General features: G+C 43.7%; 1 protein-coding gene across 3 annotated transcripts in view; it reads right to left on the bottom strand.

The window, feature by feature from the left end:
• Positions 1-214: 214 nt before the first annotated feature.
• Positions 215-27,726, bottom strand: part of OLFM3 (olfactomedin 3) — a 167,258-nt gene continuing 139,746 nt past the window's right edge. For all 3 annotated transcript variants that reach the window (XM_079981546.1, XM_079981545.1, XM_079981547.1), the window contains 4 exons: positions 26,177-26,332; positions 17,498-17,717; positions 5,487-5,593; positions 215-1,609 (listed from right to left, as the gene is read on the bottom strand). In XM_079981546.1, the coding sequence (XP_079837672.1) occupies positions 932-1,609; positions 5,487-5,593; positions 17,498-17,717; positions 26,177-26,332 (1,161 nt within the window). In that variant the 3' untranslated portion in view covers positions 215-931. The remainder of the gene's footprint in view (positions 1,610-5,486; positions 5,594-17,497; positions 17,718-26,176; positions 26,333-27,726) is intronic.

Below are 27,726 nucleotides of genomic sequence, written 5' to 3' on the forward strand. Positions count from 1 at the left end.
TTTCTTAGGTCTTGTTTTTACCTTCTAACTTCAATGGGCAATTCTGAAGTATATTTTATGTTTTATGTAGACCACGGTTTTGCCAGTTAAGCAGTATTTACATTTTTAAAACGGGCAAACAAATAAATTCATGTATGTAGTTTGGAATTGAGGACCTTGATGACTGCAGAATTTTCATATCCACACCATTCCAAAATGGACCCATCAGACCATCAAACTTCAATATATTTTATAAAAAATAGTTGACTTTCACAGAAGTGAAGAGATACAATTGCACAATGGTGGACACAATGGTATAAATACATATCACTGAGAAATTGCTTGCAAGAAGTTTAAAAACAGACTGTACAGCACCGCATCTGAAATTGTGTAACAGCCAATAGAATTTTACTTCTTTTCACCTCTAAAGAAATCTGATTCTTAAGTATTTGACTTTAGAAGAGAGTGTGGTTGTTGTTGTTTTAAAGAGAAACCCAAATAATATTGATGCACATTCTGTTTCAGATTACTGTCCAAATATATTTTGATGTTGAGCAATTAGACAGATTGCTTTTGTTTAAAAAAATGATATATGGTAGAAAAAGACATTCATGCAGTTAAGCCACCATTAGTCTCTGACTCTAATATAAGGCAGATCATTAATCTTTTTTATTTTATTTTTTAAAACAATGTCTTTAGCCACTGAAATAAACTTTAGTGCTTTCCATGACAAAGTCATGGCAGGCCTGGTGTAGAGTTAAGAAAGTTACCTCTAACCCCATCCAGATCATTTTAAATAAAGGCTCCGCCATATTTGGAATACATTATACTGTAGAAAAAGCTCCCCCCCCATTTCCTTTTCTTAAGAGAACTTAAGAGAAACCCAGCAGAATGCTTTTGAGTTCAGCACAAATGACACTGCTTTCAGGTGGCTGGAATATCAAGGTTGAGTTTATGTGTCATCCTCAGTCTTAATTATGTGGAAAAGAGTGACATTGAACAGGACTTGGTGCCCATTATTCCAGGCATACAGAGCTCGATCTCTGGCATTGTAGTCAAGCATGGATATATGAAAATATTGATTATGAAAGGGGATATCCGTGTATTCGTACGTGGAGGTTTTCGTGGAATAGGAGTAGTACACCTTGGCTCCAGTTAAGTGAGAATTGGTGACGTACAAGGTGCCACAGATCATGAAGGATTCGCCAGCACTTCTTTTTGGGTAGCCAGTGCTCCAGCTTTTCATCACTTCCAACGTGTCCTGGTTCAGCTGGCTGATGACGATGTTGCCCGCATTCTGATTGGTTGCGTAGACGGCCCACAAGCCAATTTCGTCCGCCATCAGGTCGATATCCGAGAAGCCGCCCCAAGTGTATGGGTAGACGTTGTGGAAGCCGGCATACTCCAGGCTACGCTGAGCCAACACGCGGCCCGTATCGAAGCTGTACTTGATGATGATGTTGCTCTGGTATTTGTTGAAGAAGAGGGAGCCGTTGTAGACAACGTGGTTGGTTCCTGCCCACTTGAAAGGGAGGTTGTATGTCCTCGACTCGGCTCCGCTGACAAAGTCTGCTATCGATTTGTATTCACGGACTATTTTGTTGTTGGTGTAACTGTCCATATACCAGACCTTAAAGCAAGCAAGCAAGCAAGCAAGCAAGAAAGAAAGAAGGGATAAGCTGTGAACTTTAGACAGAAGCATAATTTGCAAGTTGGCCTATCATTTTAAATACCGTATTTTTTGTCCCATAGGACGCACCGGCCCATAGGACGCACCTAGTTTTTTGGGGGGAAATAAAGGAATTTTTTCCCCTTTATTTCCCCACCAAAACCAGGTCGGTGCCAGCCTCCAAACCAGGTCAGGGAACAGCGGGATGGCAGCGCTGCGCCTCCTCACTGTCCCCCGAGCTTGTGGGGCTGCCCAATGTCTGCCCGAAGCGCGGGACGCTCTGCTTCAGCGCGCCCCGCGCTCCGTGCAGGAGGCTGCTATCCGCAGCCTAGGGAGCCCTGCGGGAACTCCCGCGGGCTCCCCAGGCTTGCTGATAGCTTCCTGAAGCCTGAAGAGAGAGAGGGGTCCATGCGCACCGACCCCTCTCGCTCTCCAAGCTTCTTTGAAAGCCTGCATTCGCCCCATAGGATGCACACAGATTTCCCCTTCATTTTTGGAGGGGAAAAAGTGCGTCCTATAGGGCAAAAAATACGGTACATTTGCTATTTACTCTTTCACTGGAGTCTTTCCATTTGCCATGCAAATCGAGCAAAGGAAAACCAGATCTGATCGGGTTTTGTTGATTGCTGGGTTTAGAAAAAGGGGAGTGGCTCTGAATTTCTCAGTCTGCCATTTCTCAGACTATGTTCCACAGAACCCCGAGGTTCTGTGAAGCAGTCCAAGGGGTTCCTCTGAGAAAAGAACTGTATTGGTAGACAAGCACACACAATGTGTGATTTCTGTTGAGCTGTCGCCATGGGAATTAAATGCACCATTCAAGCAATTTTCCTGAGATTTCCTTCCCTTTCTCCCCTTCCCTTGCTGGGTTCTCTAAGGTTTAAGTCAGTAGAAGAGTTTGGATTTGATATCCCACTTTATCACTACCCAAAGGAGTCTCAAAGCGGGTAACAATCTCCTTTCCCTTCCTCCCCCACGACAAACACTCTGAGAGTGAGTGAGGCTGAGAGACTTCAAAGAAGTGTGACTAGCCCAAGGTCACCCAGCAGCTGCATGTGGAGGAGCGGGGACGCGAACCCAGTTCACCAGACTACGAGACTACCGCTCTTAACCACTACACCACACTGGCTAATGTGAAGGGGTGCCAGCTTCTAGGGGCTGAGTCCTGTTAAGTCCCCACTATATTTTTGGAGTAGGGCTGGCCCCCACCATCCCCCAAAATTTCGGAGCCAAAGAGTGGAGCTCAAGAAGAGTGTGCCTTCAGCAGCTGGCTTTTCCTTCCCCTCCTGCTGTAGAGGGGAAGGAGGGTTGAAGCACCAGCGGTGGTGCCAAGAGGAGGTGGAGGATGAGCGACCGGCCACTGAGCTGATTGGCTGCCATGTTTGGCTCCGCCCCGGCTCCTCCGCTCCTCCTCCTCCCTGACATCACACTGTGATGTTGACACCCCCATTGCCTTTGCAAGCTGGTGCCTCTGGCAAGGTGGCATTGCTTGCCTGCTTCCCCATTGCTGTGCCTTGCTGCCAGTTGCCAGGAGGAAGCAAGGCAGTGTGGAGCTGGGTGTGGTGAAGGCTCAGCAGCAGAGTCAATCTGACCCTCCCAGCACCTCCACTGCCTCGCCCATCTTCTCCTCTTAAGTGTTGAGAAGCCAGGTGAGCAACACTGCTGTGCCTGCCCTGCCCTGTTAGTGTGTTCAAGCACTTGCAGTGGGAAGCCTTTGTCCCCTTCTAGCACTTGCTAGAAAGAGCTCTTAATGCTGGCGAGGAGATAAGAGCTCTAACTGATAGGAGCAGAAGGCTTAAGGATCACAACACAGAACACAGGCTTCTCCTGGCAGAGGAGTACAGGAGACCGACAGCAAAGATTTTTAAAGTCTTGAATAGGGTAGATAAAAATCAATGTTTTTTTTTAAAAAAAACAGTTGAATCAGTTTTTTTAATTTAAATCAGAGTTTTTAAAAATTTAAATTGGATTTTTAAAATAAAATGCTTTTGGAGGAAAAATCTTTCTAAAGATAGTTTTCTATTTAAGTTAAAATTATATTCCAAAGGATATTCATCAGGAAAAATAAGGATTTGTTTTAAGTTTATCATGTGGGCTAAAACTCAGTCTAAGGATATATCTATATATATCTATATATCTCTATATATATCTATATATCTATATCCACCATTTAACCACATCAGTTAACAAACATGGATACATATGCTACAACGTTATTGTTTTAGTTAAATAAATTGTTTAAATTGTTATTAAGGAATTATTATTTTTCTCCTTCCAATAAAGTACAGCAGAAAACTTGTCCAAATATAAACAATAATTTCATAATTACCTGTCTTTGTATTTCTAATAGTATAACCAAAGTGGTAATTTTTGATATAACTGTAAAAACTACTCTGAAAATTTATTATTCCAAAAATGAAACCTTCACCTGGTTGTTAATATTAAGATCATACCAGAAAGAATGAGGCTTTCTGTAAAAAAAAAAAAGATTTAAATCAAGTCTTACTGACTAGTGATTTAAATCAAGTCTTCTTGACTAGTGATTTAAATTGATTTATATCAAATCCACCCTGGTCTCAAACTTGCTGCTTTTAAAAGTTGTCCCTCCATTGTGAGCTTTCCTAATAGTCAACTCTGCCCCCTTTTAATTCATTTAAATATATTCTACCGTAAGTGTTCTGCTTAAGTTTTCTTTAAAGTAAAGTGTTCCACCGCAAGCAAAAAGATTGAGAACCACTGCTTTGGACAATAAGGAGAATGATGTGTAGGTCATGGCAATATTAGACCCTTCAGTGACATGGCTGTCATGTCTCAATGTTGATCCACCTCATGTGGTTTGCCCTGATTTCATGTTTATTAAAAGGGAAGGGTTGTGTACTGCATTCAGATAGACCCCAAACTAAATTGGGCTGATTTTGGGGGGAATCTGGACATAGCTAAGTCAGGTTGAGACAGCCCTGGATAGGGCTGGGCAGGCATAGGTGGGAAGGAGAAACCGTAGAAAGGTGGGACCGAACAGCTGGCTGCACGTTTGCGGCAGAAGGTAGGGGTGGGTGTGAGTGGATGCTGTTCTGGCCTGACCTCTCCTTCCTTCCTCCTGAAGCAGCACCGCACAGGATTGAATCCTAAGCAAAAGATTCGATTCTGCATTATGCTGGTTGCTACTCCTTCCCATGGGGCAGCAGCACCCTGCAGGATCCAGTCCTCCCACTTGTAAGCAGATAATAATAATAATAATAATAATAATAATAATAATAATAATAATTTATTTGTACCCTGCCCACCTGGCTGGGTTTCCCCAGACACTCTGGGCGGCTTCCAACAAAGTTTAAAATACATCAAAATGTCACACATTAAAAACTTCCCTAAACAGGGCTGCCTTCAGATGTTTTCTAAATGTCAGGTAGTTGTTTATCTCTTTGACATCTGATGGGAGGGCGTTCCACAGGGCGGGCGCGACTACCGAGAAGGCCCTCTGCCCGGTTCCCTGTAGCTTAGCTTCTCGCAATGAGGGAACTGCCAGAAGGCCCTCAGCACTGGACCTCAGCGTCTGGGTAGAATGATGGGGGTGGAGACGCTCCTTCAGGTATACTGGGCCGAGTTGTAGAGCAGATGTATTGCATTTAGAAGACCCTAAGTTTAGTCCCTGACATCTCCAGCCAAAACATTCTCAGGTAGTAGGTGCTCAGAAAAACTTCTGCCTGAGGCCTTGGAGAGAGCTGATAACTGGGCTGAATGGACCTACGCTGTGACCCAAGTATAAGGCAGCTTCACATCTTTCATTGACCAACTGGTAGAATTCCTGCCCGGCTCCCAGCAAGAAATAATAAAAGTTACGTACTCTGTTATTTTTCTCGGGTGCTAATGGATCCGTCATCCAAGCGCCAAACCTGGTTCCCGATGTCTTGACTGTAATAGGGCCAGTGATCTTCATCAATTTGCCACATGCTGAAATGATAAGAAACCAAAATTACTCTATGAAAATCCCTTCCAAACCACAAGGTTGGCTGACTGTGCTCTTCTTCCAGATATAAGTGCTGTGAAAGGAGACCGAGTAAGAAATAAAAACAAACAAACGCTGGTGATGCCCGAGTGCTTTTGGTGCTGTCCAAAAAAAGGATACTTTGTTCAAGTTCTTTAAATGAAGAGTTAGGTTATTTGAAGGATGCAAACAAGACATGGTGTAAGGATTTGAAATAAATAGCACTTCAGTGGTATATCATTCTTTCTTATTGTTTTATGTAGAATACATGTAATAAAACCAACACATGAAACACTGCTTTTTCAGGGAACATTTAGGTTGATTAAAAAGCAGCATATGGGATGCAGGTGGTGCTGTGGGCTAAACCATTGAGCCTCTTGGGCTTGCTGATCAGAAGGCTGGGGTGAGCTCCTGTTACTCGGTCCCTGCACCAGCCAACCTAGCAGGTCCAAAGCACGCCAAAAAGTGCAAGTAGATAAATAGGTACCGCTCCAGCAGGAAGGTAAACGGCGTTTCCGTGTGCTGCTCTGGTTTCACCAGAAGTGGCTTAGTCATGCTGGCCACATGACCCGGAAAATCTGTCTGCGGACAAATGTCAGCTCCCTCAGCTCATAAAGTGAGATGAGCACTGCAACCCTGGAGCCTTCTGCGACTGGATTTAACTGTCAGGGGTCCTTTAAAGGTAAAGGTAAAGGGACACCTGACCATTAGGTCCAGTCATGACCAACTGTGGGGTTGCGACGCTCATCTCGCTTTATTGGCTGAGGGAGCCGGCATACAGCTTCTGGGTCATGTGGCCAGCATGACTAAGCCACTTCTGGCGAACCAGAGCAGCAGACAGAAACACCGTTTACCTTCCCGCTGGAGCAGTACCTGTTTATCTACTTGCACTTTGATGTGCTTTTGAACTGCTAGGTTGGCAGGAGCAGGGACCAAGCAATGGGAGCTCACCCCGTCACGAGGATTCGAACCGCCGACCTTCTGATCGGCAAGTCCTAGGCTCTGTGGTTTAACCCACAGCGCCACCCACGTCCCGTTACCTTTACCTTTAAAAAGTAGCATACAATGTTTCTGGTTCTTCACTGTTGTTGTGTTGATTGGTATTTTATTACGTATTGAGGTTTTACCTTACCGCTAGTGATCTATATGGCTCAAAAGAAAGGATACAAATATCTGATATACACGTACATACAGTGGTACCTCTGGTTGTGAACGGGATCCATTGCCTGTTGACAACATGAAAGGAACACAACCCACAGCGGCGCTCTGCGGACACGTAGGTTGCGATTCGCCACCTCTGTCCATGCGCGTGATGTCTTTTGCGCATCTGCGCATGCGTGAGCGGCGAAACCCGGAAGTAACCCTTTCCGGTACTTCCGGGTCGTCGTAGGACTCAACCTGAAAAAATGTAGCATGAAGCAAACATAACATGAGGTATGACTGTATGTGTGTATATATTTGTATGTGGTATCATGCCTGAACGCATGGGCCCATACCCAGGAAGCCTGTACAGCTATCATTGGGTTTTTCTACTTGTAAGAGACTCTGCTTCCACCCAGAAATAAGGTTCTGGCCTTTGGACCATTGGCTGGAGAATAGTATGCATCTTCTTCTTCCCCCTGCCTCCTGATCACATGTTTATACCCTAATTAAATGCCTAAATCCTAATTAGAGGTTTACATCTTAATTAAGAAACAATACTAATTAAGAAACAATAAGATACCACATACAGATCCAAGTTGACTCTGGATCATCCTGGGTGAGATTTAATTTTTATTGTTCTGTATTTATTTATTAAATGGGAAGAAACTAGTGCGGTCCTCCTCTGAGGGCACTGCAAGATGCTATCACAGAGGGTTTTTGGTCCAACATGCTAGATCAGCCCTTGGATCAGGGAGCCATCTACAGCCCTAGCATTCATGGATTTCTTTTTTTTTGGGGGGGGGAGCATGTAAAAAATGCACCTTCTTTTCATCAAAGTGACTAGGATTCGGTTGGGCGAATTTGAACAAGGCTGAGTGATTTGTAGACGACAAGACGACAAGTTGCCCTTCCACGTGAATGAAAATGCTTGAATGGAAGTTAGTTTTAGGAATGCTTTGTTCAATCTGCATATAACTAAGTAGGTCAGATTGGAGATGAACAGAACAGGCTGTGTGTTCTGACTGCACCGGCCAAGTTATGACTTCATTTCCTACACTTAAGTTACTGGAAATGAATGCGCTATATCATCCGAGCCTATTCTCATTCTGTTATAATGGGGCAAGTGCTTTGATAAGCTGCCTTGAGGCACTGAATCCATTGCTGGGCTAAATGGATATAATGGAAATATGTACAAAGTGAATAGGCACTCAAGTCAATCAACTACATTGGATGAAAGTAGATGTTGCAGGAGCATGCGTCCTGTGTGTGTGTTTCTCTCCCTTCTCCCTGGAAACGTCTAGTATAGGGATGGGGAATCTGTGGCACTCCAGATGTAGCTGGAATTTCTCTCCTCCCCATCTGAAGCTAGGCCAGTAGTGAGAGAGAGGAGAGGGAGTTCTCAGTCACAACACTCCATTTGTGGAGTTCTTGTTATCTAGATGTTCCCCTCAATCCATCTTTTGGGAGATGTTTCTTTATGACTATTTTCTTGGATTAGATCGGGTTAAAATATATATGGTGTAATAACAACATTTTACTTAATCGGAAGCTGTTTGTAAAATTAAATCAAATAGTCCTGTTTTCCTCCATTTCAGAGCAAGTAGGTAGGCTTGCGCAAAAATATAGGTCTCTTCGAGACTCAACAGGTGCGCAAAATATGGGGGGAAATGTAACTTTCAATGTAAATAGGGAATTGATTTCAGCATCACAATCTCTACAACAGAGAGGACTTGGATGTATCAGAACATAGCAAAAATACTGTATCTGCCATTCTTAAATCTTTCATAAAATGAGATCTTGAGGGTACCTATTCTCTCTCTCTCTCTCTCTCTCTCTCTCTCTCTCTCTGCAGGGGGTGGGGAATTACAGAAGGAAAAGTACTGGAAGTGTTAAACCCAACGGGGAGCTTTAATACATATATTTTGGGTTCTGCCCTCCTGTCAAACCATTTTGGAAAGAAGTTATGGAAGTAATAAAAAAGATGAACAGACATGGTATAATGTTAAATCCTGAAATATTGCTTTGGGGTTATCTGAAGGATCACATCTTGCAGGGGGACTTAGAAAAGGTGAACAGTTTACTTAAAGTAGCAATACATAAGTGATGGCAGCGATAAGAACTTCTTTAATATCCTCCTGGACTGAGCAAATTTTGACTGACTCTAACCAAAATTGGCGTATTATGTGAGGTTTAAAGAAGACTGTTTGGAATAATAGTTCATTGAAAAGTGAAGTTTTTTTTTTAAAAAAATCAGTAGAATATGAAATAGCAAGATAATATTCAACCACATATATTATTTTAATCGCAGCTTTGCTCTTGCCAATGGTAGGGTGGAAGGCAGGGAGGCCAACAGTAGGTGGAGCCAGAGGCAATGAGAGGCAGCACCAACTCATTCTAATTCTATCTCCTTCCTCCTCCTGTCTGAGTTTTACAAGGTGCAACACTGAGACTAAGAAGGAGGAAGCTTCTTAGTAAGGAAAGATAATAAGAATATATAGATGATTTGAGAAGGTTGTAGAATGCAAAGATTATTGTAAATTGTATAATGTGGAGGAAATTGAGTGGAGGCGGAGGGAAGTGGGAAGAAGGAGAAAAGAATAATATGATGGATTGAGGAAATAGAAATGTAAATGTATGGGTGGGTGGGGAGGAAATAGTGTTGGCTTCAGTATACATGTATTGTAAAGTAATATGTGAAAAGCAATTTTTAAAAAAAGAGGGGGGAGAATAAAGCAGGAGGACTATAGGTCTTGAAATCCTGTTTTCCTTATCTTCAATATCCTCAAACCAATGTCCTCATACAAATGTCAGCTTGCATTTGCAAAGCATGCAGTTTAAGATAAATGTGGTGGTTTGAAAAAATAAAATAAAGCACTCTTTATCAAACTCAAAAAAAGAAAAGAAAAAAGAAGAAGAATGAAAGAGGAAGGTGACAGGCCGCGCCACCCCCTGGACTTGTTGCAAGTAGGAGGGTAGGTAGTCAAGCGGGCATTTGCTGAAACACATTGCGCATGCTGTAGTGGTGCCTGGGAGCCCTAGAAGTCACGTCCAAGGCCCCATGGTGCAGGGGCTGAGCACCCACCACAATTTTTTGGTGGGTGCCCAGGCCCCTAGGACCTCCTGGTGCTGGCGCCAGTGTGTTTGTGGGTGGACATTACTCCTTTGTTATAAACGGCTCCTGATGGCCTGCATGAAATGGTTTCAAATTTTATTTACAGTGGTACCTCAGGTTACATACACTTCAGGTTACATACGCTTCAGGTTACAGACTCTGCTAACCCAGAAATAGTGCTTCAGGTTAAGTACTTTGCTTCAGAATGAGAACAGAAATCGTGCTCTGGTGGCGCAGCAGCAGCAGGAGGCCCCATTAGCTAAAGTGGTGCTTCAGGTTAAGCACAGTTTTAGGTTAAGTATGGACCTCCGGAACGAATTAAGTACTTAACCTGAGGTACCACTGTATTTAATTTAAATACACTGCACTTCCACTTACACACAGATACAAGCACCAAAACCCCCGTGAAGCCATCTTCTGAAGTGGCTATGATGCTTCTCCCACAACAAAGGCTTTGAAAAGAACCAACTCTTTTTAAAAAAAACAAAAAAACTTTGTCAGGAGCCAATTCTTCCAAACTGCTTGGGTTGATAATCAAGGGGGGGGGGGATCACAGAAAAGAAAGTGAGCTTGATTAATGAGCCTTCACAGCACTCTGAGTTTTGGCAGCTGCGGAGCCTGCATTTGCATGCAGGGAACGGCTCAGGATGACAAGGTAGGCCCTGAAGCACGTCTTCGTGTGAGTGGTGAGAATGATGGATCAGCCTGTACTATTTTGAGCCGCTTAAGGCCTACACTGGAAACTGCTGGGAGAGAAAATGACATGGAGAAGAACACCCAGTGATTGACCCACGAAATACTTGACCTTGGGAACATATCAAGGGATGGATCGGCACTGATGGATGAATCAGGCAGGAACTGTAAGTTCAGGGCAGGAAAGCAACGGAGGAAATGCAGGGTCCCATTTGATTCTTGCTGAAATCCTCCCCAATGATTGACTTCTTCCTCAGAGTCTACCCACCCAGTATTGCACATCAAATGTATTCTTCGCTCACTATTCCATTCACCAAGAAGCTGATCAACGTGACTTAAGGGGTGACTTAAGGGGAAATTAAAACTACAGGGAAACCATAGTAATCCCCCTCTCCAGTTTATAACAGTAATAATGTGCACACAATTCTTCCCCTGTCCCTGACTGTCTAGATCTCTTACTATCTGCACCAAGGTAAGTACAAATTAAAGGTCCGTATAGCTAAAGGTATGGTTTTCCCACTAGTGATGTATGGAAGTGAGAGCTGGACCATAAAGAAGGCTGATCGCCGAAGAATTGATGCCTTTGAATTATGGTGCTGGAGGAGACTCTTGAGAGTCCCATGGACTGCAAGAAGATCAAACCTATCCATTCTGAAGGAAATCAGCCCTGAGTGCTCACTGGAAGGACAGATCCTGAAGCTGAGACTCCAATACTTTGGCCACCTCATGAGAAGAGAAGACTCCCTGGAAAAGACCCTGATGTTGGGAAAGATGGAGGGCACAATGAGAAGGGGATGACAGAGGACGAGATGGTTGGATAGTGTTCTCGAAGCTACCAGCATGAGTTTGACCAAACTGCGGGAGGCAGTGGAAGACGTGCTCTGGCGTGCCTGGCGTGCTCTGGTCCATGGGGTCATGAAGAGGTGGACATGACTAAATGCCGAAACAACAACAAGAAGTACAAGTGTGTTTGTACGGATGTTCACAGAGCGTAACATGACTGATCCTTATCCAAGCCACTCATAATTGCCCATGTGGTACTGGTAGGACCTTAATTCTTTCACCGTTTCAAATAAACTGAACCAATTAGTGTTGTCGTCCAACAAAGTCCTTGGATCCTGTGTTGTTCTCCGTTGCCTTTAGCTGTTTCATTAATTTTCCCACAAGTGCCAGTTTTAAAATGGCTTTTTAGAATGAGACGTACTTAAAAACAAGCCGCACAGTGCAAATGATTCCTCTGTGGAACAGGAATCCAGTCTTCAAACTGTTCTGTGTGTGGAACCTTTCTGAATGGCATTATACCAGAGTGGTCAAACATGAGCTGTGAATTATTGGGGCTTGAAATTGCACCTCAGCCATGAACTCATTGGCATCTGGCATCCTTGGGCAGATGCCAGGGCCCCAGCACCCAAGTGGGTCCCACTACTAATAAGAGTTGGAAGGGACCCCAGGGGTCATCTAGTCCAACCCCCTGTAATGTAGGAATCTCGACTAAAGCATCCATGACAGACGGCCACCCAACCTCTGTTTAAAAGCCCACAAGGAAGAAGAGACTACAGACCCTCAGAAACCGCAGGCGCGGAAGCCTGCGGACTTGGTGACTCGGTGGGCACCTTTAAGCGCCCTCCCTGACCCACGAAGAGCCTTTTTAAAGGCTACGGAGAGGGTACGGGGAGCGGCGTGGTGCTGAGAGTAGACCGCTACTTCAGTGGAGCGAAGCCGCGTGCCATGGCCGGACAGCGCTGACTTTTTCCCCAAAATTCGGACTGGAAACAAATAACCCGTGAGTAGAATGGAATTTGGACTTTAAAATCTATATCTTTGAATTCGGTACAACCGGGGGATGTGCTAAAGGGAAGTCCGCACCCCCCTATCTACAAACGATCTAAAGCAAGGATCGGTGGACTAAGGTGGAGAGTACTGTTTTTGGTGTTAGATAAAAAATATTTCCATGAGTTTGACAGAAGAAGTCTTTGTGCTGGAGAGAAAGTGAGGAGTTTTGGAAGCTTTTGTGTAACCCCCCCCTCCCGAACCCGGGAGCGTCCTGTGTGTGAGCCGGAGGAAAAAGAACAAGGAGTTTGACAGCTGCCAAAGGAGCTGTCAAACGGGCGACTAAAATTTAAGAACTTTGTTATTTAATAACTTTCTGAACTAAAAGTGTTGCTTTTGAACTGAGGTGGCTGGAAACAACGTAGTCATAAACAACAAAGTAACGGGCTGTTGGAAAAGGACTATCAAGCAACTGTAATCCCCCTGGGGGAAACTAGAGACATTACAATGGCTGCAGAGGGAAAATTACTGGTAGAGATAGAAAGAATGTTTTTTCTCGTGGGAATCCTGCAAGAGCAGAGTACGGCTATGAACAAAGAACTTATGACCTTGAATTCCAAAACAAACGACTCTGCTGAATGCATAAAGGATTTGCCTGATAAGGAATCTGCAGCTGAACCAGAAGAGACATTTTTGGAACAGGTGGAGAGAAAAGAAGGAATGGAAAAAGTGCAGGAAAATATCAATCAGAAGCCCATATTGTCAGGAAATAAAGAAGAAGATCTTTGGATTACAAATCTGCGAAAGATGAGAAAGATGAAGGAGGAAGTCCCGGGAGCACTTGGAATATTGGAATTCAAAAGAGTAAAGAAATATGATTGGGACTTCCTCCTTGAGTATGGGAGACTTTCTGCAGCAACTGCTATTAAGTATCTTGGATGGAAGAAAATATGATGTGACTGAGATAGAATTCCTTCGAGACCTGAGGACCAACAAAAAGGGCTACCAACAAAATCGGCAGAGAGAGACTGACAGAGACTTGAAGGCCTCTGATGTGAGGAATCCGGGCTAGGATAATTGCTTGGGAAGGGATGGAAACTGGGGTAGGGAGGGAGGGGAGAACAGAATTTCAAAATTTTATGATTTTTGTATTTGGCCATTATGACATATAATTAACAAAAATACAAAGGGAGAAATTCGTGGAAGGGTAATTAGGTCGACCTTAGAAAAAAAAGATTTAATGTTTAAAAGAGAATTGGATAAATTAAATTTGGATAAGTAAAAAGGATTAAGTTTAAAAATAACAATAATATGTTAAAGATGGGAGATAAGAACTTGCTGAACTAATTTTTGGAATTGGGATGTATGAAGAGGGGGTGGGGGGAAGTCAGGGAAAGGGGGTAATGAAAATAAGAGTTTAAAAATATATATGTTTTGTTTTTGTTTTTGTTTTATAAAATGTGAAAACCTAATAAAAATTTTATAAAAAAAAAGAGACTACAACCTCCCAAGGGAGACTGTTCCACTGTCAAACAGCTGCTACTGTCAGAAAGTTTTTTCTCTCATGTTTAGTCAGAATCTCCTTTCTTGTAACACTGGTTCAAGTTCAACCCTCCAGAGCAGGAGAAAACAAGCTTGTACCCTCTTCCATGTGACAGCCCTTGGAATATTTGAAGATATTTAATACCGTGGTACCTTGGTTCTCAAACTTAATCCGTTCTGGAAGTCCGTTCCAAAACCAAAGCATTCCAAAACCAAGGTGCGATTTCCCATAGCAAGTAATGCAAAATGGATAATCCGTTTCAGACTTTTAAAAACAACTCCTAAAACAGCAATTAAACATGAATTTTACTCTCTAACAAGACCACCGATCCATAAAATGAAAACAATAAACAATGTACTGCAGTCACACAAACAACCAATCAGTAGCTGAACTGGGCTCCACACAGTCACAAAAACAAAACAAAAAGAGCCGCAAAAACAAAACCACCAAATAAATAGCAAAAAAACAGACAGACCTCAGCGTAACACTCAAAACGGAAGTGTGCCACTCAAACCGGAGCATGTTCGGCTTCCGAAAAAAGTTTGCAAACTGGAACACTTACTTCCGGTTTGGGTTTGCAGTGTTTGGGTTCTAAGTTCTTTGAGTACCAAGGCGTTTGAGAACCAAGGTACCACTGTACCTGCCCTAGGCCCTCTTAACTTTTCCCCAAGCTTCAAACTCTTGAGCAGCACCTAGGGGCTGGATCTAGCCATTTCCCACAATATCCCTGACTGAGCCTCATTTTAGGGCTTTGCGGGGAATTTCAAGGATGGCCACCACAGGCAGGTAAGCCCAAGTCACACTGAAAGAGGAAGGGTCCCACCAGAGAGAATATTGCTGAGGTACCTCTGCTGAGGTACCTCTTGAGAGATATTTAGTTGGTAAAGTAATACTACTGTTGCTGTTGCTAACACAATTCCTCTGGAAAACAGATAGAAAGAGATCATTTTTAAAAGCTGCACAAGGTTGCCATGCTAGCAGGGGTGAAGGCAGTAGAGGAAATGAAGGAATCCTCCCCTGCTATGCGCTTCTGTCACCTCTGAAATGAACGGCAAATATTAGCAATTCTGAATGCATTAGGAACAGGTCGGCTTTCTTCTGACTCTCCTGCTAGCTGAAAGGGACTCCTTTAACATCACTAATATGCGACTCATACCAATGTTTGGGTAGCAAAGGACTGTCAGGAAGACAAATGCCTTTGCTGCCTGTGTCTATTAGGGACATAATTCAGGATGTGCAGCTATAGTTTTGAGGGAGAGCAGTGTGGGCTGTAAAAGCCATCTGCCCAGTACATTTTCTACAAGAGCAGAGATGGTCAGACTTTAATTGGAAACAAGAGCTGAGCCCCACATCTTGCAGCAGAGAAAACGCTGGCCCACCCTCTGTGGGCATATTTGACAGGTGGGGTGGGGCTCACCTGACATAATATGATGTCAGGTGATCACACTTCAAAGGAAAAAGCAGCTGTACGGTTGTGCCGCTTTCCTTGGCAAAAGAGGAGCTTGTTTTTGATGGTGAATTCAGTGCCAAAAGCAATACCCCCTTGCGCCAGGGATGGATGGCGCTCGAGAATGCTGTAAGAACATGCTAGCTGTGACTGGAAGATCCTAAATGCAGCTGATACCAGGGGGGATTGCATTTGGTGCTGAATTTAAAAATGGGTCAGGAGCAAGCATTCAAGGACTAGCTGCACTTCATATCTTCCTGTTCTGACGGAGTCCCCATTCATGATGAGGTTTTTATGTGCATTTACACGCTGTGGGTTAAACCACAGAGCCTAGGACTTGCTGATCAGAAGGTTGGTGGTTCGAATCCCTGCAACAGGGTGAGCTCCCATTGTTTGGTCCCTGCTTCTGCCAATCTAGCAGTTTGAAAGCACGTCAAAGTTCAAGTAGATAAATGGGTACCGCTCCGCCGGGAAGGTAAACGGCGTTTCTGTGTGCTGCTCTGGTTCGCCAGAAGTGGCTTAGTCATGCTGGTCGCATGACCCAGAAGCTGTAGGCTGGCTCCCTCAGCCAATAAAGCGAGATGAGCGCCACAACCCCAGAGTCGGCCACGACTGGACCTAATGGTCTGGGGTCCCTTTACCTTACTCAAATACAATCGACTAACTCTGCTTCAGGCCTTCCCTGTTGATGTAGACAAGTCTGAAGTGGAGCTGGCGTATTCGGTGTTGGAAGTGAGGCTTGCCTATTCACCCCTGTCCTCTTCCCACGTCATGCAATCAGGAAACACCAAAATGGAGCAGAAGCCCTAAAGAGATATTACTTATGATTACAGTGGTACCTCCGGTTGTGCACAGGATCCATTCTGGAGCTCCGGTTGGATCCTGAGGTTTGCATATCTGGGGGTGCCGCTTCTGTGCATGTGCATGGCACATAGAGCACTTCTGCGCATGCAAGCAAGGGCAAAACCTGGAAAAATACTTCCTGGTTTGCCGCGCACGTATCCCAAAGAATACGTAACCAGAGGTGAATGTAAGTAGAGGTACCACCGTACATTTATACCTCACTTTTCTTCCAGTCCATCCCTTTCCTCATTTTATCCTCACAGCTCTGTGAGGTAGGTGGTTATCATTATCATCTTCATCTATAAGATTTATATACCACTCTTCATGAAAAGATCTCAGGCCGGTTCACAAGATGAAAATACAAGATAAAACAGAAACGAGAAAACAAAAACCTCTCCTCTCACCTCCTTGAGAGGCGTTGACTGGCCCAAGGTTAGCCAGTAAGCTTCCTGGCTGAGTCAGGATTTGATCAGTCCTTAATCTAGCACTCTAATCACTTGCACACTGGTTAGATTTCCACTAGACAATTCCTTTCTGTTCATGTGCTTTTTTTTTTTTTTTTGCTTTCTCTCTTTCACGGTGTTATTTCTAGTTTCAGACTCTGAGAATGAATTATTGAAAGGATAACTCAATCGAGAGATCTTAACCTGAAGCACCACTTTAGCCAATGGGGCCTCCTGCTGCCACCGCGCTGCCAGAGCACGATTTCTGTTCTCATCCTGAAGCAAAGTTCTTAACCTGAAGCACTATTTCTGGGTTAGCGGAGTCTGTAACCTGAAGCGTATGTAACCCAAGGTACCACTGAACTCGGAACACCACCTGCTTGGTGGGTAAGCACAATTTCAAAGAGTAATGGCCCATCTATACACCTCTGTTTTATTTCATGTGCATTAACCCGAGGTACCACTGTATGTATATTTATATGAAAAATTGTCTTTCGCTGAAAGAGGAAGAGCCAAGACCCTTAGATTTTGCAAGGGGGTCTACTGAGTCAAAGTACATTTTAGCATCTGATTCACTCTTGGAAAGTAAACGAAAAATAAAAATGCCAAAGATAAGCTGCAAAGCAAAGGAAATTGGGCAAGTAAGACTATTGCTTTTCCCGAGCTGAGCTCCATGCCCTTTCCACTCCTAGCCTGTGGGAAAGCACTGTGATCAGAGGCCATGTTCATCTATTGCCACAGGGGTGTGCAGCAGGATGCCAACCTGTGCCCCTTCCCCGATGTGTCGGATTACAACTCTGCAATTCCAGATGGCTTGAAACCCCATTCAAACCCACATGCAGCGGGACGAAATGGGCCATGAAATTGTGAACTTACTAAGCTTTTTCATGCAGTCTCGAAGCCTGGTTTCCAAACTGAGCACTCGCTGGTGGAGTTCCTCATAATCATAGGCGCCAATTTCCTCCTGGATCCCGGTGAGGACTGAAGACAGATTTCTAATTTCCTCTTTGAACTGGGTGATTAACTTAGCATCAGTTTTGTACTGTTCCAGGACTGGTATCAGTGGCAGGAGCTCATCCATCTTTTCTTTTAGCTCCTGCGAAAAAAGCAGTGAAGTGTGCATTAGGGAAGTCTAAAAATGTTACGTCCTCTAAGTTCTTTAATAAAATTCTTTTATGCTTCTTATCAAATCTATGCCTGAACTTCCTATTGATCGTAGTATCAAAATTAGTGTCCCACGAGAGGTTTAGAAGCCCCGAGATGAATGGCTTTAAAGCTTTGGATAAATTATATGTTCTTAAATAATCTTAAAGAGAAATTGTTTTCTTTTAAATCAAACATTTCCCAGTATAGAACTAAGAAGAACAGGAATATTATTTTTAAAGCTAGTTTGATCAGAAACATACATCCATTGTCCAAATAATGACAGAACGCTTATCTATATACATGCATTCCACTATTATCATTGTGGTGTGTGAGAAAGCTAGTGAATTGATTTGATTTTTCTATTTAGAAGAGGCGGTTGGTTGATCTGTACAGAACCTCCTCATCCACTAAGAGCATCCTGGGCACTTCAATAAGTGTTCAACACTGTCAAAGGTGGCAGCTCTAAAGGAGATTCTTGTCCACATGAAGACCCCTGAATCTAGGCTGGTGTGTTGATAAACAACCCCTCCTACCTGACTGATTCTTTTGCCAATATTCTAACCATGTACAAAACTGGTTATACCTGCCATTTGGCCAATCAAGACATGTATCAATAAAATGATTAATCCTCTAAAACGGCTCCCAAAGCAGTTTCCCAGAGGAAAGGCTTTTGATTACGCCCAAGTGTGTGGTTTGACCTTTATGCTAAAACATTTGGATTCTTCACCCACAGATAGTTTGTTTCTTCTAGATTTCTGTTAAGTGCAAGTCTCCCCAGACCCCAAACTGATTCCGAAACAGTTTCCTTAGCACACTGTACTACTTTGGTCAATACTTTAACCTTGCGTTAAACGAGTTCCATCAATCATTTTGCCTGGTGATTTGGAAACACATACACCCCTTCTCCAGTCCATTAAGAAAAGATCTCAGCTTCTAAATCCGCAACAGCAAAAATGGACTGGCCAGTTCATCTGCGTAGGAGGCAAATGCAGAAGAATGGAAAGATAACACAGAAGTATAAAAATGGTAGGTGGGTCCTAAGCGAACAATAATATTGGGGTTGTATCCAATGCCAGTCCTCCTCAGATGAGACCCATTGAAATTAATGAACACAACTAACTTAGGTCTAGGGATGCGGGTGGCATTGTGGGTTAAATCACAGAGCCTAGGGCTTGGTGATTAGAAGGTCGGTGGTTCGAATCCCTGCGACGGGGTGAGCTCCAGTTGCTTGGTCCTTGCTCCTGCCAACCTAGCAGTTTGAAAGCACGTTAAAGTGCAAGTAGATAAATAGGTACCGCTCCGGCGGGAAGGTAAACGGCATTTCCGTGCGCTGCTCTGGTTCACCAGAAGCGGCTTAGTCATGCTGGCCACATGACCCGGAAGCTGTACGCCGGCTCCCTTGGCCAATAAAGTGAGATGAACGCCGCAACCCGAGTCGTCCGTGACTGGACCTAATGGTCAGGGGTCTCTTTACCCTTTACCTTAGGTCTATTAATTTCAATGATTTTACTCGAAGTGAATCTTGGTTTGCGGCAACCACTGAGCAAGCAAGCTCACAAAAAAAGAATAATCTGGATAGGGCATGACTTGGTTCCACTACTCCAGCAGAAATCATTGCCTGCCTGCCTGCATTGGGTTTTGGCATTTGCTCATTTGGAGTAAAGAGAATCACTACATTTCACGATACATTACTAAAGTGGTTCTAATAAGAAAGCTTTGCCTATGATGGTTGAGAAATGCCCTCATGATGTTGAGAGAAATGAGCTGATATTGTAAAATCAGTCTTCAGCTCAGTGAATGGGTTTATCCCTTGAGGTGTTTTTGTTAGCACTGTACCATGTTGCATAATAATGATGATAGTGGTTCCAGTGTTTCGACAAAAGTACATTTAAATTAATTGTATCAACCATTTCAATTTAATGAATTTTTTTATGGGGGGGGATATCACCTGGGAAATATTAATTCCAGTGATGAGGTGGGGTAAAAATCCACAGGCAATGTCAAAAGGCATGTTTTACATATAGCTAATTTAAATAGATGTAAATTGCATTTTTAAATTACATGCGGAAATGTTATTACCATAAATGCATTAGAGTAACTAGAGCCCCCTTTGCAGTTCTCTTAAATAATGGTATACTCATGAGGAAAATTCCACTTTTTGTTGATGCCCAGAAATCTTGAAATGATATCCCCTTGGAAAGGATGAATCGAGGGAGTGTTTTGTTAGACACAGAACCATAAACTCACACAGACCTTCACAAATGGGACATTAAATCCTCTTTCTGTTCCAGAGATCTTAATTTATGAACACAGTGACATGACTATGTACATTGTTGGGCTTCGTTTCAATGGTGGTTTCGATATGGGCAAAAGGAAAGAACTATAGACCTCAGACTCCATTTCCTGAAGCAACTTACAGCAGTCCCTTACTCTATGAGGCAAATCGGCTTAATTTGTTCACGGTTGTTCTTCCTTTAACAAACTTGAACAATATATATGTCAAGATGGGCAGTTCATGTGCATAACAACCAGCCATTGTGCATAATTCACCTGGCCTCTTGGAACAGGGGTCAGCAAACTTTTTCAGCAGGGGACCAGTCCACTGTCCCTCAGACCTTGTGGGGTGTTGAACTATTTTGAATTCCTATGCTTCATAAATAACCCCACAAATTCCTATGCCCCACAAATAAAAGCACACATTCTACTCATGTAAAAACATGCTGATTCCCGGACTGTCTGCGGGCTGGATTTAGAAGGTCATTGGGCTGGATCTGGCCCCCAGGCCTTAAGTTGCCTACCCATATCTTGGAAGGATTCTCCATGAAGTCCGGTGAATGTTTACAATGGCTGGCTGATATGCACACTAACTGCTCAATTTAAAATCCTCTTAACATATGCATGAACACTCATGTTTAAACATTTGTGTACATGCAGATAGGTGCTCTGGTCCATGGGGTCACGAAGAGTCGGACACGACTAAACGACTAAACAACAACTCTGGTCCAGGGTCTTTTACAGCATAGTGTGGCTCGGGAGGAGTGCTGTGGCTGTGAATTTTGCTCTGGGAACGTGCATGTTTGCTTATTTGCACCAAGCCATGATTTGGCACCTGGGCCAAAGTGGTACTTATTGCCAGCAGTTAGATTAGCATGAAGGCTGTGGTTTAAGATCTGAAGATTGCATTTTTTAAAGAAAAGAAAAGAAACCAAATGGACTGATACACTTTTATGCCTGAGATTATTTTTTTTTACAAAGGATCCAAAATGAGCCTTGTATTTAATCCTGGTAGCCAAAGGCAAGCAAATGGGATCCTGTGCAGAGTGAGTGAGTGAGCTGGCAAAGGAGGAATGGAGCAATCCGTCCCTCCTTTGTGCCCCAAACAGAACCTGTAGGCTGCCAGAAGAAATGAAAACATCTGCATTCAGCAGGCTACTGAAGAAGGGGTAGCACTCTTCATCCCTCTGCTGCCAGCTCTCAGCAGATTGGTGTTGGGTTGTATTTTTTTTTTGCAGCTAATCACTTTTGTGGGCATCCCTACAGATGAGGGATGTCCACCCAGTGTACTCGATTCTGTTCTCCAGGCACTAGTTCAGGAACTGCAATTCTCAGCTGGATGCACAGACTCTCTGGCAAAGCTGACATCACTTAGCAGGGAAAGCTTCATAAGTAATCAATGGATAGAAATGCATTTTCTAAAAGATCCTCCCATTTCCTGCACACACACTAAGAAGCAGACCAGCCTTTTCAGAATGTGAACGAGATAAAAACACCGTAATGTGACTATGATATCCACAGGGCGACAGATTGCTTCTTTTCCTCCACAAGTGAAATAGGCTCTTTTAAAAAAAACAAAACAAAAAAACCCAAAAACAAACCACCTCTTGATTGAAATTTGGTTGAGCTAATTCAGTTGCTTAAGATGTCTGATCAAGCATATGCCAGTAAAAGGAAAACTGAACTTCTATTTTACAAGTTTTCAAAAGACCAAATTGGGCCATATTGGTGACAGATAAGAAATATGTTCATTGCATTCTAACACAACTAGGAAGTATATAAATTGCACTTTGGTCATTGTGCATACAAAGCCTGCTCTGTACCATTGTGCTCAGTCCCCAGTTTAAGCATGAAGTGCACTGAGCAATCTCACAGATTGCTCTTCCAAAAGAAAGAAGCACGGCCTGTTTTTCTGACCTTTTAAAATTACTGAGTAATATGATTGCTTTGCACTCCTTTTAAAATGCCAGTCAAAGGACCCAATCAAAGCTGAAGGTCCAGCCAATCCAAATATCGGGTCTTTTAAAAGGTTACAGTGTTCAGAACATGATGTTGCCCTTGACAGCTCTCATTGGAACTGCTGGATGCTGACCTTAACGCTAGGGCCACGAAAAGTGTAATGACAATACAAAATACTTGAATGGCACAATACAAGCTTCCCATTATTGCCAATGATGATAGGAATCACCGTTGAGTCTTGTACGGCTATGGACATATCCTCTAGTTACACCTTTCTGAACCTTTCTTGGGCAGGAAAAGAACATCTTAAAGGGAGCGTTTCTCCAACCGAGACAACCTGGTTTTGTTTTTGAATTGCTCTCGTCCTTAAGTTAGATAAAAAAGGTAAATGTAGCCCTGCCCATTCGGGCCAGTCTTCCCAGACTCTAGGGTTGTGCGCTCATTTCACTCTAGAGGCCGGGAGCCAGCGCTGTCCGCAGACACTTCCGGGTCACATGGCCAGCGTGACAAAGCTGCTCCGGCGAACCGGCACCAGAGCAGCACACGGAACGCCGTTTACCTTCCCGCTATAAAGCGGTACCTATTTATCTACTTGCACTTAAGGGTGCTTTCGAACTGCTAGGTGGGCAGGCGCTGGGACCGAAAGATGGGAGCTCACCCCGCCGCGGGGATTCGAACTGCCGACCATGTGATCGGCAAGTCCTAGGCGCTGAGGTTTTACCCACAGCGCCACCCGCGTTCCTTTAAGTTAGATAGTGGGGAGCATTTCTGAAAGCTACCTGTCAGAGCAGGCGGGTGAGAGGAGGTGAAGCAAGGCAGCCAGGGGAGTCTAGAAGAAAGGTGAGCTGACTTGTCTAGAAGAATGGGGAGCTGGCAAGCTGGTAATGCAACACACTGTTGAGCAGGGCAGCTAAGAGACAGAGAAGCTGGGAGAATGGCAACTTGGCTTTTGCTGGAAAGTCAAGTTGCTCTGACTGAGCAGGAGCCAGACTCATTGTAAAGGTAAAGGTAAAGGAACCCCTAACCATTAGGTCCAGTCGTGACCGACTCTGGGGTTGTGGTGCTCATCTCGGTCTATGGGCCGAAGGAGCCAGCGTGCAGCTTCCGGGTCATGTTGCCAGCATGACTAAGCTGATTCTGGCGAACCAGAGCAGCGCACGGAAACGCCGTTTACCTTCCCGCTGGAGCGGTACCTATTTATCTACTTGCACTTTGACGTGCTTTCGAACTGCTAGGTTGGCAGGTGCTGGGACCGAACGACAGGAGCGCACCCCGTCGTGGGGATTCGAACTGCCGACCTTCTGATCGACAAGTCCTAGGCTCTGTGGTTTAACCCACAGCGCCACCATGTAAAATGCTATTGGCTCCGTTGTGTCATTTGATCCCTTTTCTGGCCCTCTGCAGTACTGGCACAATGCACTGCAGAGAGTAGGCCAGAAAATCCCGCTTCTGCCAAGTTACCATATTGGTGCAGTGAGAAAGGAGCTGGGGTCTAATGGCCCTGGTTAGGGATGAGCTAGTTGTCTCCTCTAGTGATCTATAGCCTCACTCTGTTCTGGTGAAACCTGTAGAATCTCTAAAATCGGTTCCAGACTAGATTTCAGAACTGGAGCATGTGCAGTTTGTCGTGGTTTTCCATTTCTTTGGTTCATTTGTAGCTTCTCTGACTCCCCTGCCTTGGCAAAGTGCACAACTGCATTGCTGTTTGTTTGTTTTAACTCTTCCAGAAAGAAATCAGAAGCCAGCTTGGATTGTTACTTATTGCTCGCTTTCGTTCCTCTACATTAGAACACCACACAAAAAGAATCAAAAGGTGCAACCACAAATTACAAGCATATCAAAACACTTTTTTGCAGAGGGTTTTGGTGTCTTTTCCACTGTGCACATGCATGTAAACTAGACAAGGGAGGGAGAGAAGACAGATACAGATAGCAGCACTCCGTACAAACCTCAGGGGAAAAAAATGGATTTGAAATGTAAAGATCTTTCATTCCTGCAGAATTATCTTCTTCAGAAATTGTATATAGTGACAAAGTTGTGTGTAGTATGTAATTTGAAGTCTCTAAAGCAATCATAATGGTTTGTATTCAACACTGTCTTTAGCATATGTGCTGCCAGGGTGCAAAGATCCGCCCAGCGCCCCCAAATTAACTTTTATTATGCTTATGTCAGACACCACGCTTGTGCCTTATCTCTTGTTTACAAAAGAAGGGAGGAAAAAGAAGCAAACTTTTTTATTTGCTCATTTATTTATACACAACACCACCACACTTAAACTTGTAAGTATTGTTTAGGCACCTACTTAGGAGAAACATCAGTCGTGTCAAAGGTGCCATTGACCCTGCTGCCACATAGCAGCTCAACACAATACGTAACATAATATTTTGATGTAAGAGTTAATTTCGTGTGCATGGCACAGTTGTGAATGACAAGCGCCGCCATTGTGAATGACAAGCGCTGCCGCTGGTGCGGCGCGTCTTTGGTAAATGAACGCACAAAGTTGAAAGTCCTTTAGTGAAACAGTAGGTATACATTTCGGTAATACCTAGGTATATATGTATTTTGTTTTCCTAGCTTGATCGAAATTATTTATTATTTATATTATTTATTATTTCATAACAGGTAGATCGTTAAGAGCTTCAGCGGCTTGTGCCTGGCGCCCCCCAGAATTCAGCACTTGGGTGCCCCACTCCCCTTGCACCCTCTGGTAAAGACGGCCCTGTTTGTATCCAGTGTTGTGCCAGAGCGGCTTTGCTGGTGTAACAGGACTTCAATTTCCTCTGTCTACCAGTATTATGTATTGTGACATGTGGGTTTACATTTATTTCCTATGTGGAAGCCATTCAAAAGTGTGATCAAATTCCAGCCAAATACAAGTGTCTGGCTACAATGTACATTCTACATATAGCATAGTCAGTGAGCTAGTTGTTCAACATGCATAATAATCAAAGGATTGATGATTATCAGTAAGTTTGTTTTTTTCTTTACTGATATTGTTCCACTGCAAGTTCCTTTCCTTGCTTGTATTTTTAACTTTGCCTCAAAATAAAATTCTGATTAAGGAAGGGGGAGGGAGGAAAAAAAGGCAGTTGGTTCCACTTCCAGGAAAAAGTTGGATTAAAAAAATCAGACGAGGATAATTATGTAAGGAACCATCCCAATTATGTTGCTGCTGCAAAGGTAGTGACTGTGGAAAAAATAGAAAAAGAGGCGCTCAATTCTTCCTGTTTTTGAATGGATTGAAAAGATCTGGTCTATTGTGACAATGATTAAACTAACTGACTAAAGGCAGTGACAAATAACTCAACCCGATAAATTGATGGAGAAATAGGAGTTCTTCTAGATGCTTGGAATAACAAGCACAGGGACGACATGCAGCCTTATGTAGTTTTCAACCTGTTGTAATGTTATTATTTGGAACTTTTGTTGCTGGTACATTGTAAAACTTAAAAACATTAACAAAAATAAAATAAAACGAACTACATTACTTCATGTTTAACAAGAGCCAACAACCTATCATGCCTTTTTAAAAAAAAAAACAACCCACAACAACAAACCCAGACACAACAACTGAAAAACCCACAGTGCTACTAATTAAAGCAGGCATAGGCAAACTCCGGCCCTCCCAATGTTTGGGACTACAATTCCCATCATCCCTGACCACTGGTCCTGTTAGCTAGGGATGATGGGAATTGTAGGCCCAAACATCTGGAGGACCAGAGTTTGCCTATGCCTGAATTAAAGCAACATGAACTTATTTCCTTATAAACTTTCCCACCCTGGGAATGTCAGAGTTTAAAGGGACACTATGGCTCTTTGCTCTTTTCTTATTAATTCTGCCGGGTGTGCTTCATTTATCACAAGCAAAGGCTGTTTTGCATCTAAATCTCCTGGTGGGAACCCCATCATGGATGCCGCGAAAATAGGATTCTGTTCTGCAGTGGTGACATTTCCCCCCCCCCCCACTATTGTGTCAGTAATTAATGGTCACTTCCCATCACAGCGAAACGCTGCAGCAAGAGGGATGATCGCGGCAGAAACAAGGGGGTTCATTATGCGCTTACTGACAAGCATTTCAAGTCGACAGCTTTGCCGGCCGCACATTGTTTCTCACAAGCACATCACTTCTGGCAGTCACTCAAGTGATCATTAAAAGAAGAGAAAAGTCAAACATACTTGAAAATGCTTTGTCATTAGTGTCTTCCGGTCATCTTCAATTTGCCGGAACTTGGCCTTCAGCCCTTTCATTTGTGTTTCCATCCTTAAAACGTACTGGAAATCTCTCTGAGTCCGTAGGTTTAAAACTTCAATGGACTGGGACATATTCTGAACCTGTTAAGGAAGAACATCAATTATGCTCTCAGAATATACTGTCTATCTATCTATATACTGTTATATAATGCTGTTATATCAAACGCTGAATGATACGCGGGCATGTGTCAGCATTCAGATTTGCTAGGCATTTTGCTGAGCTCTGAAATTCACAAGAACAGCGAATTGGAAACACAGTCTCGTTTTGTACAGGTACGACCCCTTCTAAAATTAATGAGACTGTGGAGGTACAGAATTTGAACCTGTCCCTTTACCCCATCAAACAATGCCTGCAAAAAAGAACATATTGTGGCAACTCAGCAAAAGAGGAACATCGATGCTGAGGCAGAGCTGCATATTTTTGCACAAATATATATGTTAAATACTGTAGTAGCCTGAAGCAAGGTGTGTGTGTTGCTTTTAGGTCAGTTCAGGACAGTGCTGGGGATCAGGAACAACCACAGGCTGGTATGGAAGCAGTCTCTTATGGCTGCTTCATATATGACATAGTTTAAAGTGCACACCTAAGTAGGTGTGAGTGTATGGCTAAAAGATGTAAACACACACACACACACACAGAGAGAGACAGACACCCACCCACCACACCCACCCACCCACAAATATATACCGTATTTCCTGCTCTATAGGATGCACTATAGGTCCAACCCGACCACAGGACGCACCTTGTTTTAGAGGGGGAGAACAAGAAAAAAAATTCTCCCCCTCTCTGCTCAGCGCCCCTTCAGCAAAGCGGCAGGAGAAACGGAGCCCATTCCATTTCTCCTCCCGCTTCGCTGAAGGGGCGCTGCGCAGCTCTCCCTCTCTGCTGAAGCCAGGAGAGTCTTGCTCTCCTGGCTTCAGCAAAAGGAACAAGAAGCCTCCGGAGCGCAGCGCGAGGTCCCGCTGCACTCCAAAGGCTTCAGGCGGCTATCCTTGAAGCCCGGAGAGCGAGAGGGGTCGGTGCGCACCGACCCCCTCGCTCTCCCGGCTTCAGCGAAAGCAACGCAAAGCCTCCGGAGCACGGAGGGAGCGCTCCCTCTGCGCTTTGGAGGCTTCGCGTTGCTATCGCTGAAGCCAAGGAGCCTGCATTCGCTCCATAGGATGCACACACATTTCCCCTTAATTTTTGGAAGGGAAAAAGTGTGTCCTATATAGCGAAAAATACGGTATCTCTCTCTCTCCTCTCTCTCTCTCTCTCTCTTTCTCTCTAACATTGGCTTAAGCTCCTGCTTAGGGATGCTTGAGGATTACATGCAGTCTGTATTTTTAAATAAAACGACTGGACTCACATTTCCCAGACTGATAGGGATATCCAAATGCAGTTACCTTTGGTATTGATACTTAGAAGTCATATCGAAATGCATATAAAAGCCATACTTTAGTGTAAAATGCCAAAGTAAAGTATATTTCATGAA

Source organism: Podarcis cretensis, assembly GCF_951804945.1.
Source record: "Podarcis cretensis genome assembly, chromosome: 6".
In the NCBI taxonomy this organism is placed as follows: domain Eukaryota; kingdom Metazoa; phylum Chordata; class Lepidosauria; order Squamata; family Lacertidae; genus Podarcis; species Podarcis cretensis.